The following is an 18,748-nucleotide window of genomic DNA, read 5'->3' as shown; positions in this document are numbered from 1 at the left end:
TACTCCCGAGTCCCAGGTGAAGTCGTGGCGAGAGTCGGGCACGGTGCGCTCGGGCGCGCGGCGGCGAGGCGGCCCCTGACACTCGCCAGCTGTTTGTCCTGGCCGAGCCGGCCCCGCCCCGAGACCCCGGCCCCGCGCCCCGCCCGCTTCCTTCCCGTGGCCGCACCCCCGCCCGCAGGCCCGAGCGGCCGGCCCCTTTCCCGGTCCCCGGGCGCCCCCGGCCCAGCCCAGCCCGGCCCAGCCCGCCCCCTCCCCCGGCCGGCCCCCACCCTCTCCCCCTCCAGCGGTTACTGCTACCCCGGTGCATTGTGGGCGCACGGTCCGTTGTTCATTTGCCATTCGACCTCCGCCAGGGCCTGGTCGGACGGAAACGCTCCGCCGGCTTTATTGTCGGCTCGCTATGTGGCGGAGCCTGGCGGCTTAGCGCGCCTCTCGCGTCCGCTCCTCGGCAGCCGGCGGCGGCGGCGCGACTCCCCGAGGACGGAGATCTGTTGGCGGGCCGGTGTGTGCGCGCAGCGCTGAAGCGGGGCAGCGGAGGGGCGCCCGCACTCCTCAACTTCGAAGGCCGCACGCGCCCCGGTTCCGCCGCCCGCCCACCTCTCCGCGCGGGACGCTGCCCGGAGCGCGGCGGGGCGGGGGTGGAGAGGACGCGGCTGGGACAGCGGCGGCGGCAGACGCGTGCGGCGGCCTGGGAGCGAGCGCGAGCCGGCAGGAGGGTAAGGCCGTGCCGGCGGGAGCGCAGCGCAGAGCGGCGCGGCGCAGCGCCGGGGGCGGGGGCGGGGGTGAGGCGTTGGGGGAGCCGCGGCGAGCGCGCGGGACGCGGCCCGAGCCCGGGCGCGAGCCGAGGCACCGGGCGGCGGCGGCGACGGCGGCGCGCGCCATGTCGTTCAGTGAAATGAACCGCAGGACGCTGGCGTTCCGAGGAGGCGGGTTGGTCACCGGCGGCGGCCCCACGAACAATAACGCTGGCGGGGAGGCCTCTTCTTGGCCTCCGCAGTTTCAGCCGCGACTCCCCGCGCCGCCCGTGCCGCCGCAGCCCAATGGGCGCGGGGCCGACGAGGAAATGGAATCGGAGGGCCTGGAGCCCCAAGACTCGGAGGCCTCCGCCGGGGCGGCCGCCGCGGAGGACGCCAAGGAGTTGCTGCTCCCTCAGGACACGGGCGGCCCCGCCTTGCTGGGCGGCGGCGCGGGGGGCCCCCTGCTAGCGGAAAGGAACCGTCGGACTCTGGCCTTCCGCGGGGGAGGCGGCGGGGGTCTCGGCAACAATGGCAGCAGTCGCGGCCGCCCGGAGACCTCGGCGTGGCCCCTCAGGCATTTCAATGGGCGAGGGCTGGCGGCCGTGGATCCGGAGCTGGACGCGCTGGAGGGGAAGGAGTTGATGCAGGACGGGGCGTCCCTGAGCTACAGCACCGAGGAGGAGGGGGCGAGCCCGGGCGATGGCAGTGGGGCGGAAGGCGGCAGCTGCAGCAGCAGCAGGCGGTCGGGAGGCGAAGGCGGGGAAGAAGCAGAGGGCAGCGGTGTGGGAGCTGGAGAAGGAGAGACTGTCCAGCACTTCCCGCTCGCGAGGCCCAAGTCCCTCATGCAGAAGCTCCAGTGCTCCTTCCAGACCTCTTGGCTCAAGGACTTCCCTTGGCTGCGGTACTCCAATGATACTGGCCTTATGTTTTGCGGCTGGTGCCAAACGACCCCCGAGGATGTGGGCAGCGTGGACCTTCCCCAGGTGGGGCATGATGAGCTTTCGCGAGGGACCCGCAACTACAAGAAAACCCTGCTCCTGAGGCACCACGTCTCCACCGAACACAAACTCCACGAAGCCAACGCCCAGGTACCGTAGATCCGGCTCTTGGTTTTCCTCAGATCTTTTGGGAAAGGTTTTATCAGTGGGAGAGACTAAAACTAAAGCAAAGAAAGGGGAGAAATTAAGATCCTTCGGGGAAGGCGTCGTTCCGGTCGAGAGAGGTTCGGGGGAGCTTATGCGTAGGGGTTTGGAAAGCCTGGAAACTAAAGTTTTCCAAAGTTGTGGATGTATTGGGGGAGGGGGGGTGGAACGACACTTTTCTAATGATAGCGCTGGGTTTATTTCTCAGGAGTTAGGGTTTGCCTGTGAGATTGATTGAATCCGAGAGAGGTTGGGAGAGGTTGGAAGAGGTTGGAGATTTTAACTTTAAATTGACTTTCGGTCAAAATTTTTTTAAGTCAGCGGAGATTTCATGGACACTAAAGTGCTAGAAGTAGTCTGAAGAATAGATTAGACAGTTTCCTTAAGCTTCGGTGCTACTGGCAAGCCACTCAAACTCATGTCAGGCCGAGATAATGTGAAATGTGAGAGGCGTATGCAAATGTGCAGGAAGTTAGTTGAATAATTTTACGGTGTTCATCCCCGTTAAACTTGTTGAACCTTAGGCAGGCTCTTTTTAGTAAGATCTTTGTTCATTTTAGCTATTTACTTATATTTATATTTCTCTTCTGAGAATCTCTGTATTATCTCTTTCAAAAACATGGTCGTGAATAGCTTATATGAAGGCTGTTAATCTTAGCTTTGGAAATGTTTAATGTGAAGTGATTTGGGCTTAATCTGCTCACTGGAAAACCGTCAGTCCCTAGTTACAAAACAAGTCTACCTATGAGTTTTAAACATTCCTACTCCAAAGACAGGAGCCTAACTGTTTTGATAGCCCTTTTCAAGTCAAATAGATGTTGGTCGTCCTCCTTTTTATGACTCAGGCAGCCTGTGGTGGTGGGTGGAATTTTCTTTTATGTTGCTGGCCAGTCATTGATTTTAGAAAGTCAACACTCAGGTATTAGTACCTCACTGTGGTGTTTATGGGAGCGATCCTGCTGCTCAACACACTTAAACTATAGTTTACTAGTCACACAAGTAACCCAGCTTAGCAGAGGCTTTAGTTTTAAAAGCACAGGGTTATTTTGTTTGTTTGGTTTTTCTTTAACCCCCAGAAGGCAGGGAAATGGAGCTTGTTTGGGTTGAAATTTTTATTTGCACAGATTTGCCTAAATCTTAGAAAGAAGGTTCCTCCCTTCTTTCTCTCCTCTCCAGGATCTCTGGCTATTTTGAAACTCTTAACTATATAGACCAGACTGGTCTCCAACTCCCAGATCTGCCTGTCTTGGCCTCCTGAGTGCTGGGATTAAAGGTGTGTGCTACCACACCTTATGAAGGTCACTTATTTAAGGTATAAAGATTTAGTAAATTGCCTTAAACCCTGGTTGGCAACCTAAGGCCAGTGCCTATGAGGAGCTTTGTAATGGAGAAAGTGAATTTGAGCAAGCCCAGGGCCAGATCTCAGCTTTCTGCATCACTACCTTTGGATTTGTTCTGGAAATGTGATAGGTCTGACATTTTTGTTTTGTTTTCAGTGTATCAGACTGGTTTCCATTATTCTGGAAAGTAACTTGTTCTCTTTTTACAGAAGAGACATTTCAGTCATTAAAGGGTTAAGGCATGTCAGTCATTAAGAGTCAGTGATAGATACCTGAAAGTCTTTAGTAAGGTGATAGAAGCTGTGGCCTGTGAAAATGGAAAGCTGACTTCCCAAGTATTGCTATGTAAGTGTTTAGAAAAGTTTCTTTTAAAAAGTTGGAGTTTTTAAATCTAAGTAGTTAGAATATTTTGTCCTGTAGGTAGGCATGAGTGGGACTAACAATGAGCTGCTTGGTGATCCATAACTCAGGGAGGGGATTAGTTGGATAACCTTATGGTCCACCTAGTGTGTGTGTATCCTGTAGGCATGTGGCTGGGTCTCCAGAGTTCAGTCCTGGGCAAAACTTTTTCTAAACTTGACTCAAACTACCCCTTCCCAATTAATTCCTTATGACATTGTCTTTAACATGATATAGGAGCCATCCCACGTTGTTTTAAGACTTCTCTGTTAACTCCCTAACCTTAAGGGGTTATGTATTGGTTTCCTTGATTGAATTTTAGGTGTTACCACTTCTCACTGTTTCTCTTCATTTGTGAGTAACCTTAGTTTGAGGAATAGCTTGTTCTTCTAAGAAACACCTGAAAAATCTCTTTCCCTGGTTAATAATGACAGGTTCCTAGCAGGATTTGGTGGGTGGGGTGGATGGTGGTGGTGGTGGCTGTAGCCTTGTAGCCTTTGGTTACCTTTAGGAGGCAGTGTAACATTCTGAAAGAACGTTCTTGGGTCCTAATCCTCTAACCATTATTTATTATCGTGCTTATTTTATTATAGATTACTCTTAGGAAAAAAAAAATAAGATAGTGTCTTGTAGCACTGGTTGGCTTTGGTCCTCTTACCTGTTTCTCAAATGTTTGGACTACCGGCATGCCCAACACAACCAGCTGAAGGGTTAAGTAGTGTTGGGTTTGGGTAGCTGACCTGGGACCTTACACTAGATAGACAAGTGCTCTCACTGCTAAGGTCACTCCCCACACCAAGATTTGTTTATTTCCTGGTGCCTCTGTCTCTTCGTGTCTCTCAGTGTCTGTCTCTGCCTCTGTCTCTCTTTCTCTTTCTCTCTCTCTCTCTCTCACACACACACACACACACACACACACACACAGACACACACACCACACCCCGTTCATCAATGTCAGCGTTTACATTTTTTATCTTATTACAACAGGATCTTGTGTAGCATGGGTAGACTTCAAAGTGCCTTTGTCATCAATTTTGAAGCCACTTTGTAATGGTACTGCTCTTGAATCAAGAGCCAACTATTTTCCCTTTCATATTTTCCGAGACTGAGACCCATAAAATAAGCCTGGGCATTTTGAGTTTTTCTCACTATAAATGTAATTCAATTTCAGAGTGTTCTGTGTTAGCGTCCTCTTTAAAAATGAGGTGGAAAAAAAAATAAAAATGAGGTGGAAGCTGAAGAGATGGCTCAGTGGCTTGTTCTTCAGAAGGTGTGGTTTGGTCAATCACCTTGTGGTAACTCACAGTCGTCCATAATTGCAGTTGCCAGGACATCCAGCAGGCACAAATGTGAGGCATGTGTGTGTTCATTCATATAAAACACTTAGCTTATGCCTGCAGTCCCAGTGCTGGGAAGTGGGACCATGAGATCTGTAGTTCAAGGTCATCTTCAGGTTTTTCTCTCAGACAAGTGTTAAGATAATACTAAATGTGAGTTCTAAAACTAAGGCAAGAGTTGAGTTTGACCTGGGCACGGTGTCACTTTCTCTTAATCCCAGTGCTGCAAAGGCAGCAGGAGCTCCAATATAGATAGAGCTCACACCAGTTCCAGCCAACTAGGGCTATGTAGTGAGACCCTGTAGGCTAGAAAGGATTTAGTCCCTCCTTTTCTCTCACACTTTTTTCTTTGAGACGGGATCTCACTTTGGCTCAGACTGACTGTCTATATGAAGAACCACTGCACACCACTGTGCTTTCTTAATTACTTTTTTCCCTTCCCTTCCTCCCTCCCTCCCTTCCTTCCTTTCCCCTACCCCCAATGGTTTCTCTATGTAGCCCTGGCTGTCCTGGAATTCTGTACAGCAGGCTGCCCTCAGATCTGCCTCCTGCATGCTGGGATTAAAGGTGTGTTGTCAATGTATCCAGCTCTCATTTTAGTTTTTCCACAGAGGTAAGGATCAAATCCAAGGTCTCATTTATGCTAGGTGATCACTCTGCACCTGGAAGCTTCCTTTTCCTATTAAAAGACCTTTCGTTCTGTCATAAATTTTTAATTTCCCTTTTTATCATGTGTAGGTTTGTATGTTGTATATAGTGGGTCTGTACACTTGAGTTGCAGGTGCCTGAGGAAGCCAGAGGCATGGGGTCAGCCTGGAACTTAGTTCCTGGAGCTGGTGAATCCATCACATGATATGGGTGGTCAGGATGAAATGCCAACCCCTGGGAAGGAGCAGCAAGTGCCGAGCTGTCTCTTCAGTCTCTGTTGTGATACTTTTAAAGACTTTTACTGTGCTTTATAGCCTGGATTAGTATCCAACAGAAGAAGGACCTTGTAAGTGATAGGACTTCCAGCTTGTGCAATATGGCTGTTTTTTGTTCGTTAGTGTTTTGTTTGAAGCAGGTTCTCTTCATGTAGCCCTGTCTGGTCTGAAACTCACTTTGTCGATGTTCCTGGCCTTGAACTTCCAGAGATCTACCTGCCTCTATATCTGTCAGGAGTTCCTCAGGTTAAAGGCATGTGCTGGGTTTTGAGAGTCCAAGCAGGTATTAGAACATTGTTATTAGTATATTACTAAAGTTTACTTTTATTTCTCATTTCCTTGGGAAGTCAGGTACTGTAATTGAAAAGCTAAGGCCTTTTGCAAGCTGGTGAGAGCTTTACTGTCTTTAGTGCCCCGCCCCCATGCCCTTTTTACACAGAGGCATTGTTTCTCTGTAGCCCTGGCTGGTCTTCCTCTGCCTCCTGATGCTGGAATTAAAGGTTGTATGCCACCACTACCTGACTTTTCTCCCCACCTTTTAAGACAGGATTTTGTCAGGCATTGCCTAGGCTGGTCTGGAACACTGACCTGCAAGCTCTGGTAGGCCTTAATACTTGTGAGGGTCCTGGTTCAGTCTCCTGAGTTGCTGGAACTACAGACATGTTCCTTGCCCGGGACCTGTTTCTTATGCTTTATATAAAAGTCCTTCTTTTCCTCCTCCTCTTCCTCTTCCTGCTCTTTTTTGTTTTGGTGGTGACTAACAAAACAGCAAAACTTAAGTACTTTTAACCCTGATTTTCTTTTTTGGAGATAGGTTTTTGCAAGGTTTCCCAGGCTTGTTGGAGCCTAAGCCTCTGGTCATCTCCTACCTCTGTTCCCTAGTAATTGGAAGTCAGAGTGTGTCTTTTTAATTAGACCTTAGTTGTTAAGGACTGCTCCCAAGGAGAAGTGGTGCTTTGCTTATGGGGTTTTGGGGTTTTGTTGTTTTTGAGGCATGGTTTTTCATGACCTCAAACTTTTAATTATTTTAAGGGGTGTGTGTGTGTGTGTGTCTGTGTCTGTGTCTGTATAATATATAATATAGTGGCTGGAGGGCAGCTTAGTGGATGTTGGATGTTACAGTCTTACGTTGTGAGCTTCCAAGGCACCATTAGCTGTCAGGTTTATGTGATAAACACTCTCAAGTAGCTCGACTGCCATGTCTGGGACCTACACTTTAAACTGTCCGTCTATTGCTGGGACTACAGACATATATCACCATGCCTGGGGAAGAACTTTCTTGTTTGGGGGAGGATTTTTGATCCTAGGCCTCTGTATGCTAGCTAGTCAAGTGCTACTGACCTATGTCCACCGTGGGAGGAATCTAAGATCCTTGTAAGAGAAGTAAGTCACTTAAACTTTTTGGTTGGTGCTGGAGATCTGTATAGCTTTAAGTATCCTTAGAGTCAATTTCAAGAATTATCTCATTCAGAATTTGCCCATTTGGCCCAGAAAGATTTTAAAATTGCTTTAATTATAGTGATTACCACTGTAGCTTGGTTCAGACTACTTTCTACCCAATTGTAAAATTCTCAGAGCCCAAATCACTCATTCTGTCAAACTCTCTGCAGTCTGCTAAACCTACAACATGCACCCAAATTATTATTATTGTAAGTTTAGTTAGCCTTTCCAGAAATTAAACATGAATTCAACCCAGTGATGTGATTGAAATTACTAGTTGGAATAAGTTGATGTCAGGTGGAGAAGAGAAAGGTGAGGCAGATCAGCCCTTGCTTTGGAAACAGGAAGTCCCAAAGGTTAGTTGGTGTTTACTCTTGCTTGGTTGGCTAGTTTTTAACAACTTAGAAAGAATCCTGAAAGTCTTTTGTTATGTTCTGTGTGTACATATGTGTTGCGGGGTTACATATGGGGTGCGGGGGTCATGTGTGCTATATGGCATGTGTGCTATGCAGCCTGTGTATGGAGGTCAGAAGACAGCTTTCACGAGTTGGTTCTCCTCCTACAGTGAGATCTGGGGTCAAGCTGTGGTCTTAGCTACTGAGACATCTTTCAGGTCCTAAAAGTCTTAGGGTCTCATGTATCTATCCCAAGCGGATTTCAGATTCTGTGTAGCAAGGATGACTCCTCTCTCTACCTCCTGAATACCGAGATTAATAGACTCATAACGGCACAACTGAATTAGGTGTATCCTGCACGGGGAATTGAGCCCTGGGCTGGTGTATACTAAGGAAATGACCTTTGTACATCCTTTGCCCTTAAAATTGCATCTTCTTTTTTTTTTTTTTTTAAAGATTTATTTATTTATTATATATAAGTATACTGTAGCTGTCTTCAGATACACCAGAAGAGGGCATCAGATCTCTTTACAGATGGTTGTGAGCCACCATGTGGTTGCTGGGAATTGAACTCATGACCTCTGGAAGAGCAGTCGGGTGCTCTTAACCGCTGAGCCATCTCTCCAGCCCAAAAATTGCATCTTCTAAGAAGGAAAGTTAGTATGAAAGATGAGGCTATGATCCATCAAAGTACAATTGTTTAATTAATCCATAAAAGCTGGTTTATTTCATTTGTGGTTTAAAGTATTTTGGAAGTATGTATTACATATCTACAGGTACAGTACAAGGCACAAAGTAAACCTGAAAGATATCCTTGCCCACAAGGAATAGTCACAGTGGCATGGTAGGTGTGAGTGTTGAAAGCAGTGAAGACACTTCAGTTCAGTCTGAGTTCTGCTCGTAGAGGGTGAGAGACTTGTAGAATTGACTCCAAGTAGTGATAATTAGCGCTAACTTGGGTTTGACCAAGGAGCCGAGGGTGTTCTGGCACTGCCATGGGGGAGCAGCAGCGAGAGTGAGAGTGGTGCTGGGCCTGTGAGTGGAGACTGTGAGGGAGATTGTTTCGTTCCTGAGCAGGGTAAAAAGTTAGGTTTTCAACAGGTCTTGAAGGATCACTAATGCTATAAAGGTTGCATTTGTAGGGATAGAGAGATGGTTCAGTCCTTAGGAGCACTGATTGCTCTTCTAGAGGACCTGGGTTCAAATCCCAGCACCCATGTGGCAGCTTGCAACTATAACTCTGTCCAGTTCCAGGGTATCTAATACCCTCACACAGACATACCGTACATGCAAGCAAAACACCAAAGCACATAACATAAGATAAGAATAAATGCTAAAAAGCAAAAGATTGTGTTGTAAGGTGCAGTGGAACATGACTATAATACTAGCCATTATTTCAAGCAGACGATCGCCAGGAGGATACCCTACCTCAACCAAACCGAATGCATGTGTTCCTATTTAGAAACACTAGCATAATGCATAATGCACATGTGGATATGTGAGGCAGGGTGGTGGTGGTAGCACATGCCCTTAATCCCAGCACTCGGGAGTCATAGGCAGGGGAAGGAGTTTGGGGCCAGCCTGATCTATAGAGCAAGTTACAGGACAGCTAGGACTACAAACGCACACACACACACACACACACACACACACACACACACACTCACACACGTAAAACCAAGGATTATAATCACTTAAAATTCAGCTCCTCTACCTCAAAAAGAATTAGAATTTATGGTGGATGTGGTGTGACTTGAATCCTCTACCATATAGGCAGAGGTAGGCTAATCTTTGAGTTGGTCTACATAGTAGATTCCAGGCCAGTTAGAAACCTTGCCTGAAAGAAAAAGAAACAGCAGAAGTAGAATTTCTAGGGCTGGTGTTTGAGCCATAAAAGAATCCCATCATCACACAAGGCGCTACAAAAGAGATGGTAGACACAGAGGAGAGCTGTGTCTACATTTTTTTTTTAAATCGACTATTAAATGTGTTAGCACCAGTAGAAAATTGATTATATTTGCTATGACCTTGTTTGTCCTCACATTCTAGAAGTTGAACTTGATTTTTAAATTTGGAAGCAGAAATTATTTTCTCTTACTGTTCCTAGTGTGTTCTTGAAACAAAAGCAATACTGATTTTTATGTACTTTAGGTTCACATACTGATTTGTTAGAAATGTCTTTTCTGCTGATTATCATAGACAAAATTCTGAAAAAGTTTACACTAAGTATTTTTCTATTGTTGCTATTGGATTGATAAGCTATGGTCAAGTTTGTATGACTTCCAACTAAGGTTAGCTTTACTCTTTCACCTCAAAGGGGGACTTGCTTAGTGGTTTACAAGTTGGAGTATAGTTCTCCAAGGTAACAGACAATAGCTATCTGTCCTCTCTCCCATGTCTCATCACGTAAGTTACATTGATAGAACTTTACTTCAGGCTCTGTCTCATCGCTCAATGACTTCTACCTTCCCTAGTTTCAAGGTCTTTGCTTCCTCTAATTTACCTTATTTATATCCCACGCTCTTCCTTTGTAAATAAGGCATCATGGAATGCAGTAAAGCCTGGCTGGCCTTCAGTCTGTTCTAGTCTTTTGACTAAACAGTGTGTGTGTGTATTTGTCTGCATGTGTCTGTGCATACCACATGCATCCTCATATAGGCTAAGTCCAGAAGAGGGTGTCTGTTCGCTCTCCTGGAACTGGAGTTACAGACCAGTGTGAGACACGATATGGATACCAGGAACTCAACTTACTTCTTCTCTGCAAGAGCAGCAAATGCTCTTCATTTCTGAGCTATCTCTCCAGCCCCTGAACTCAAATTATTTGTCATTGATGATTTTGAACTAATGGTCTTTCTGTCTCCACCACCCCAGTGATTGGTTTGCAGGTGCCTGTGCCTGGTTGTGCAGTGCTGTGGATCAAGCACAGGACACAGGACTTTGTACATGACAGACAAGCACTCTATCAATTAAGCTACTTACTATGCTAAAACTATTAGCAGTAGGTTCCCAGCTGGTCACAGCATTTCTTGTCTTCATCCTCTGGTATTGATTCCTCTTCATATTGCTGACATAGATCTCTCTTCAGTCTGTCAGCCAATCTAGTGTATCTTTTGTTAAGCCTGTATCTACACACACACACACACACACACACACACACACACACACACACACACACACACACAGAGTCTCTATTTGTCTCTGTCTCTCACACTTATAAGTTCTGTAAGGCATCCATAACATTGACTCCTGCCCCTTTTGAAAGGTAAGCTTTTATTTATTTGTGTGACACTAGGGATAGAGCCTAGGGTTATCACAGGCAAACATTCCAGCTCTTTTAATTAATTACCTTTTCATTTAAAAGACAAGGGTCTTGTCAGCCGTAGTGGCATATGCACTTAGGCAGAAGCAGGCTTATTTTTGTGAGTTCCAGGACAACCAGAGCTACACAGAAACCAAAACCGACAGGGTGGGCTTGAACTTGATCCTCCTGCCTTAGCTTCCCTAATCACTGCCACCATTATAAGCCCTTGTCGTCGTTGGGCTCAGCTTTGTTTATTTAATTTATTGTGGTCCTATCTATAGCTCAGCCTGGCCTTGACCTTGTTATTCTCCTGTTCCTATCCTAGGTGTTAGGATCACAGGCATGTGTCACTGTCGATGGAAGTGCTGTTGATAAACCCGATGCAAGTGAGGGGTGTTTACTGGTGGGAAATGTAAGTGTTTATGGGCACTGGGTACACCTTGCAGTTCTTTTGTGAATCTAGACTTTCAAGGATGCTACAGACCATCTTGGTTCTCTTTTAAAAATTGTATCTCATTTGTTTAGAATGTTCAGCCTCCTACCCTATTAATCTATTTGCTGTGTCTATTTAGTTGTTTTGCAAATCTCCTTGGAGAGGGCGCATACACACACACACACACACACACACACACACACACACACACACACACATATACATACATACATATATATATTCATGACTTTATTTTAAAGGGCTTTTTTTATTTAAAAATATTTATCATATGTGTGTACATGTTTTGCCTGCATGTATGTGTGAAAACAACATGTATGCCTGTTAGTTACCCAAGGAGGCCAGAAAGAGAGGGTGTTAAATACCCTGGGACTGGAATTATAGGAATGCATAGTGAGACCCCCATCCAAAAAGGGAAAGCAAAATCCACATTTGGAGATGGTTATATCTAATTATTGCAGCCATCTTAAAGCTACATCACTGAGTCCTATATTTTCTGAAGTGTTTCACCAAATTATGTAATTATGTTGCATTCGTCACACAAGATGGCCTTATTTTTAAAAATTACTTAGTCAAAAGTCTACCCACATTACACCCATACTATACAAATCAAGCACTATGTAACCACCATTTTTTTTCTTATTGCTAATAGAATTACACCAATATCTGCTTTTTCAAATACCACCAGTCATCCCTTTCTCACAACTAGCTAGAAGGGCTAGCTGGAGAGGTGGCTCAATATGGTTAGGAACATTTGCTGCTCTTAAAGGGGGCGGGGGAGTCACCTTCCCAGCACTTACACATTGGCTCAATTGTATATTCCAGACTGGTCTCCAAAATGAACTTCCTGCCTTGACTTTCCAAAGTCTGTGATTACAGGTCTCCATATCATATACTTGTTATTTAAACTTGAGGTAGTTGTTTACTTTTAAATGCTAATTCACTGCTTCCACAGATCCTTCATAGAAGTGCTGCCATATTTTGTCAGATGTTCTTCCAAGGGCTCGTGCCCTTTTTACTGCACTATCTACTAGGTAGAACTCTGAACCAAACAAATGAACCTGCTTGTTAGTCAGGTATGCAGCATGCACAACAAAGTTTAAAGCTAGGTCTGTCTGTACCAGCCCGTGTTTCCTCTTGTCTGAAGAGCCTTAGCTAGGTAATGAATTTACTAAACTGCCTGCTTTTTCAATGGGGCCAGGTCTCATTAGGTCAGTGTCATAGGAAGTTAGGTTATATAACTTCATTATGGGCATTTTTAGAATTGTCAGTCTGCTTTTACATCTTGTGCTAAATATTTTGAAATTTTGTAACATGTAATATGTCAGATCTATGTTTTTAAAAATAGCCTCTTAGAATTGGGGTAGTTCTCATGCATATTCTTTGCCAGGGAGAGAGGGAAGGGAAGGGAGAGACAGTGAAGCAGAAACATTTTCCTCCCTTCACACTATTACTGAACTGTCTCTGCTTAGGAATGCTGGGATTATAGTCTTCATTTTACCATGCATGCTCCAGCTATCCCTTAATTTTTGAAGCCTCACTTTTCTTTCAAAGCAAAAAGTTAAGACTTACACTAATGAATAGGTTTGTTTCACCTATTTTATTCTTGACTGCTAGAGTTTTTAAAGATCATTGAGTATTTTAGTAGAGAACAAATGGCTACTGTGGAGAGCATGGAGCATTCTGGTATAATAGGCTGGGCTTGGGAGGTTTGCTACAACAGTAGAATGGCTTCATGAAACCTAGGCACTAAGATTAGTGGAAGATGAGGCTGCCAAAGGTCTGCTGCAATTCACTGATTTCCACTGTGTTTCACATTCTTCAGTCTAGAGCGGGTATTTTACCTCAGGTTTACAGGTGCTCCACTGTCCCCTTAGTCCTATGAAGCTCCGATGAGTACTAGAATACGGATAGTTTGTTTTGCTGCTGTTTCTTACTTGACTGTTAACAAGGGGAAAGAGTGCAGAGATACTTCAAAGCGTCATTGAAGGGGGTAGGGATTTTAAAGATTAATTTTATTGTTTGAGGTGGGGGTGTGGTTGCTTTGCAACAAGAAGATAGTATTAGATCCCCTGGAGTTGACAGATGGTTGTGAGCCAAACATGTCCTGCTGCTGTGTAAGAGCCACTAGTGCCCTTAACCATTAAGTCATCTCTCCAGCCATGTCTGGTTATATTTTTTCTTGCAGTGCTGGGGATTGAACCCAGACGGCACCCTCCTCCCCCCATTTAGGCTTGGCTCAAACACTGTGTAATTGAGGATGGCCTTGGACTTCTCTTTCAGCTCCAGTAGTATGATTACAGCTGTGAGCCACATGATTAGCTTAATTGGTATATAGGAACTTTATCCAAAGTGATGCTAAATAGAATTATAATGATTGTACACCCAATGAAAAGCAAGCAAAATTTGTATACATTAAAGCCTCTTGAATTCAGGAACTTTTAATCACTTTATAGATGAGATAGTATTTGTGATCATAAAGAGAAGGCATTTTGAAAGTTGCCTAGAAAGAAACTGGATATGCTCTTAGTGGAAAGAAGTTCCCACTAGTTTAGATTTAATTAGCATCATTGATTTTAAACTGTTGTATTACTGTGCTTGCCTGGACTTAAAATTGACCTTTGTAATAGTGTTAGATAAGGTGATGTGCCTACTTACTATGGCATTTAAGTGTAGTGAGAAGAGGCATCTGCTTTCCCGGCTGATAGAGCACACTAATTTGATTTCAAACAAATGATAATTTCTTGAAAATAATTGTTATTTTTATTTTAAATTTTAAAATTCATATTCTTAGCTTATATGTGAAAAGAAGGCAATGAAATCCTCCTGATCTTCATATGTCTTTCTCTTACCCACCAGCCCTCCCTCCCTATCTGTCCCTCTTTCTTTCCTTTCTCTCCCTGCCCCCCTACCCTACACCTCCCCTCCCTGTAAATAGTGAGTTGCACCAGACTTGGTTCATTTCTTTTGGTGTTTAATATGGTGGATATTTCTGTCTCAAAATGTATAAACTATTCATGAATTGATATAGTTGAGTAGTTTTTAATGATTTATTTTGACAGTTAACGTTTTGTTTTCCTTGGACTTTAAATTGTAAATAAAATTTAATGTTAATCTTTTCCTCCAATTACAGGAGTCAGAAATACCATCAGAGGAGGGATACTGTGACTTTAATAGTAGGCCAAATGAGAACTCCTATTGCTATCAACTTCTTCGACAACTAGATGAACAGAGAAAGAAAGATATTCTTTGTGATGTCAGCATTGTGGTGAGCGGGAAAATCTTTAAAGCTCATAAGAACATCCTGGTTGCAGGCAGCCGTTTCTTTAAGACTTTATATTGTGTTTCAAACAAAGAAAGCCCTAACCAAAACAATACTACCCACTTAGATATTGCTGCAGTTCAAGGTTTTTCAGTCATCTTGGACTTCCTGTATTCTGGGAACCTGGTGCTCACAAGCCAAAATGCCATTGAAGTGATGACAGTGGCCAGCTACCTTCAAATGAGTGAAGTTGTTCAAACTTGCAGAAATTTTATTAAAGATGCCTTAAATATTAGCATTAAATCAGAAGCTCCAGAGTCTGTAGTTGTGGACTATAATAATAGGAAACCAGTTAGTAGAGATGGCCTGACTTCATCACGGGATCAAAAAATTGCCAGCTTCTGGGCGACACGGAATCTTACCAATTTGGCAAGTAATATAAAAATTGAAAATGATGGTTGTAATGTCGACGAGGGCCAAATAGAAAACTACCAGATGAATGACAGTAACTGGGTCCAGGATGGTTCTCCTGAATTGGCTGAAAATGAATCTCAAGGTAAAACAAAAGTGTTTATTTGGAATAATATGGCCTCTCAAGAGACTGGCAAAGCAAGGAGGAAAAACCAAACTACAAAGAGATTTGTCTATAATATACCACCGAATAGTGAGACAATAGTCGAAGACTGCTCCGTGATGCAGCCACCTGTTGCCTATCCGGAAGAAAATAAGGCCCTACTCATCAAGGAAGAGCCAGGTAAATATTCAAAGGTTTTTATTCTAATCGTACTTGCTGAAGTTTACTTTTAATTGGAAGTTTTTAATTATGAAAGTAATAGAACAGGGATGCTTGAATTTTGGGTCTTTTGTCTCTGAGTTTAAGTTTTAGATTGGTAGTAACTGAAGTACTATCTGCCAAAAGCTTATTAATAACTACGTAACAGATACCTTGTGACTTAGGGTAAGGTTATATCTGTAAACACGGAGAGAGCAAACTGTCTTTAAGTTAGAAATGGTCTTACTATCTCTAGCCTATTGAACATCCCAGTTTGGTAATTCAACCAACAAGAGCTTTATTTAAAAAACAACAAAACAAAGCTTTCTAATAATAAGTGATAAATATAAATGTCTTGTGTAAATTTATTAGCTAACCAAAAATAAAATAAAGTGGTTTTAGGGTCTGCTTTTGTTTCACAATTTGGAAAATTTTAAAATTGAACTCTTAAATCCCTTCAGGATTATCGAGGAGTGTGACTCTGCACTGTTTGGCAGTGTTTACTTGTAGTGTGTAATTAATCACTTTGTCTCATCTAGTTAACATTTTTTATTTAAATCTTTATTGCTACAGAAGTTTGCTAATTCCAAGATGACTCTGTCTATCACAGGTCTCCAGAAGCAGGAATGCTTTTCTTATTGTCACCTAACTGTCATTATCCTTTAAACAGCTCCCAGAGGACTATGAGCCTGGCTTCTGGGTGGGGTTGTTTCTGTGGATCTGCAACTGCTTGTTGCAGTTTTTCTTTCCAGGCCACAGAGACCTTTGTTTTCAGTATATTCCTAAAACAGTGTATAGAATATATATATCCAAGAATCTTAGCATGTCGTAGGTGGTAAAGACCTCTGTATAAACAGGGTGGAGGATTGCTAAAGAATAGAAACAAAAAGTAGACATTTTCCTTTACCTTACTTTACTCTAGTTGTTCCTAATTTGGAAACATCTCAGGGGGTTGGCATTTCCTATTCCCTGTTTTAGGTTTGTGCACCATTAGTTTTGTGATTTGATGCCTGTTTACCTCAAAACATGCTTGAGTTGGGTACACTTACACTTCATCATTTTCAAGACAGGCAGGTAGATCTCTGCAACTTAAGGCCAGCCTGGTCTACATTACATGATCCATTACAGCCAGGTCTGTCTAATGAAAACCATGCCTGTTTAATATCTATACCATAATGATGATGGAGTGTTTTATATTAAATATTTTATTTACACCCCCCCTTGAGCCATACTCACTACTTTGTTTGTTAATTTAATCTATTTTTATGTTGTGTGTGTGTGTGTGTGTGTGTGTGTGTGTGTGTGTGTGTGTGTGTGTGTGTAAACTATAGTACACACATGCAAAAGTCAAAGGACTACTTTGGAGTTACCATTTTATGAAAGTTCCAGGATTAAAACTTGGGTTGCAAAGCACCTTTCCCTACTGAGCCATCCTGCAAGGCAAGCCTTGGGAATGGTTTTGGCTTTTTGGCTTTGAGTTAGTTTTCACAAGTAGAAAGAAATAATACATGGAAATCCACATGTATGTACAATGACTTATTGGGTTGTTCTTTGTCTCATGTAGCTGTCTAGCTGTCCTGAACTCATGTAGACAAAGATCTGCTTGCACGAGCATGCCTAGCTGCTGTTCTTTTTCCTTATATTTTATGTCAGTTTTTATCAGCTTGCTAAAAATGTCCCTAATGAGACTTTTGTTTTAGAGACAGAGTCTTATGTAGCACAGGCTGGCCTCTAATTCACTATGAGGATCACCTTTATATCCATCCTTGTACTCTGGGTTTTACCTTCCAAGTACTGAGACTCCAAGGGTGTGCCAACACTCCTGCCTCTGAGGCAGGTTTTAATGTAATAGATGCCTTAGCTGGCACTGCGTGTTTGGCTTATTATTATAGAAGTCTTAACAATGCAAAACTGGGGGCCGGAGAGATGGCTTAAGAGCACTGACTGCTCTTCTAAAGGTCCCGAGTTCAATTTCCAGCAACCACATGGTAGCACACAACCATCTGTAATGGGATCTGATGTCTTCTGGTGTGCCTGAAGACAGCTACAGTGTACTCATCCACATACAATAAATTAATCTAAAAAAAGGGGTATATTTAAAAAAAATCAAGATTGGTAACTACCAGGACTTGTGCTGCATTGAGGACTCCACTGTGGCAGTAACTACAGAGCATCTAAACGTGTGTGTGTGCACATGACAACACACACATTTTTGAGCACTTGGAAACGTGTACAGTAAAAACCCTTTGGAAAATTCAGCAGATATTTTGGGTGATGGCAGAACCAATCAGAGCTTCTAATTACCACATAATATTGGAGCAACTTAAAACAATACTATTGATCCATGATAGATACTTTGAAAAGTCTTAACACTTATTAGCAATTATTTTAGCAAGCATCTTCTCACCGTCTATATCAATGCACCAGGTCTATCAAAAATTGTGCATAATGTGTCAGTTTGTCTCATCCTAGAAAATAGATAATTCGATGCTAATAATGATAATTCAGGGATTGCACTTTGGTATCTGAACTTGCTTGCATTCACAAATTTGGTTTCATCATGATAAGCTGCCTATTCAACTGGTGACACTTTTATAATTTGATGGTGTCGCTTCTTCTGTAAAGAAGAGTTACAGCATTACAGCATCATTCAGTGGCAGAAAAATGGGTCTTCTCTCACCTAAACAGTATGCAAGGTACAGGAAAATAAGTGGTCAAGCCAGTGTTTGTGGAATTCTCGTATAGCTCTTAGTCTGGCCTGCTGGTTGTCAGCCCTGTGAGTTGAAGGCGACTGCACAGTTTGTTTTGTGATTGCTCAAAAGGCAGTTCCAGCAGTCACAGTGCTCTTATCAAAGCGGCCTAGAGTGAGGAATAAGAACAGACAGTTGTGGGGCCACTTGTTTTGTGAGTTCATCTAGCAAATAGATGCTCAAGTGTGCAGTTCAAATAGCTTTTAAAGACTCCCTTAAAACATGGAGCCTGGAGCAGCACTGAACTGTAGCCTTGTTTTTGTTAATAAGCAAATTATGCTATACTACCTTCTTAGAAGCCTTCATAATCATTTATATGCCTTCCAATGTGCTTTTTTCCCCCAATTTTGCCCCAGAATAATACAAACTTTCACTTCCAATATAGTTTTAAAGAGAGGTAGAAATATATTTGTTGTGACTTTTGTTTTTCAAGTCAGTTTCTCCTTGTAGCCCTGGCTGACCTGGAACTTGCTCTGTAGACTAGGCTGCCCTTTAAACT

The 18,748-nt window shown here is 43.6% G+C and overlaps 1 protein-coding gene across 4 annotated transcripts in view; it reads left to right on the top strand.

The window, feature by feature from the left end:
- Positions 1–334: 334 nt before the first annotated feature.
- Zbtb10 (zinc finger and BTB domain containing 10) overlaps positions 335–18,748 on the top strand; it is a 34,706-nt gene continuing 16,292 nt past the window's right edge. For 2 of the 4 annotated variants that reach the window (XM_087634793.1, XM_087634791.1), the window contains exons 1-2: positions 335–1,825; positions 14,599–15,481. In XM_087634793.1, coding sequence (XP_087490919.1) covers positions 881–1,825; positions 14,599–15,481 — 1,828 coding nt within the window. In that variant the 5' untranslated portion in view covers positions 335–880. 4 annotated transcript variants of the gene reach the window in all.

This window comes from Rattus norvegicus, chromosome 2 (genome assembly GCF_021556685.1).
Source record: "Rattus norvegicus strain SHRSP/BbbUtx chromosome 2, alternate assembly SHRSP_T2T, whole genome shotgun sequence".
NCBI classification, from domain to species: Eukaryota; Metazoa; Chordata; class Mammalia; order Rodentia; family Muridae; genus Rattus; species Rattus norvegicus.
This window is presented reverse-complemented; position numbering and strand designations above follow the sequence as displayed.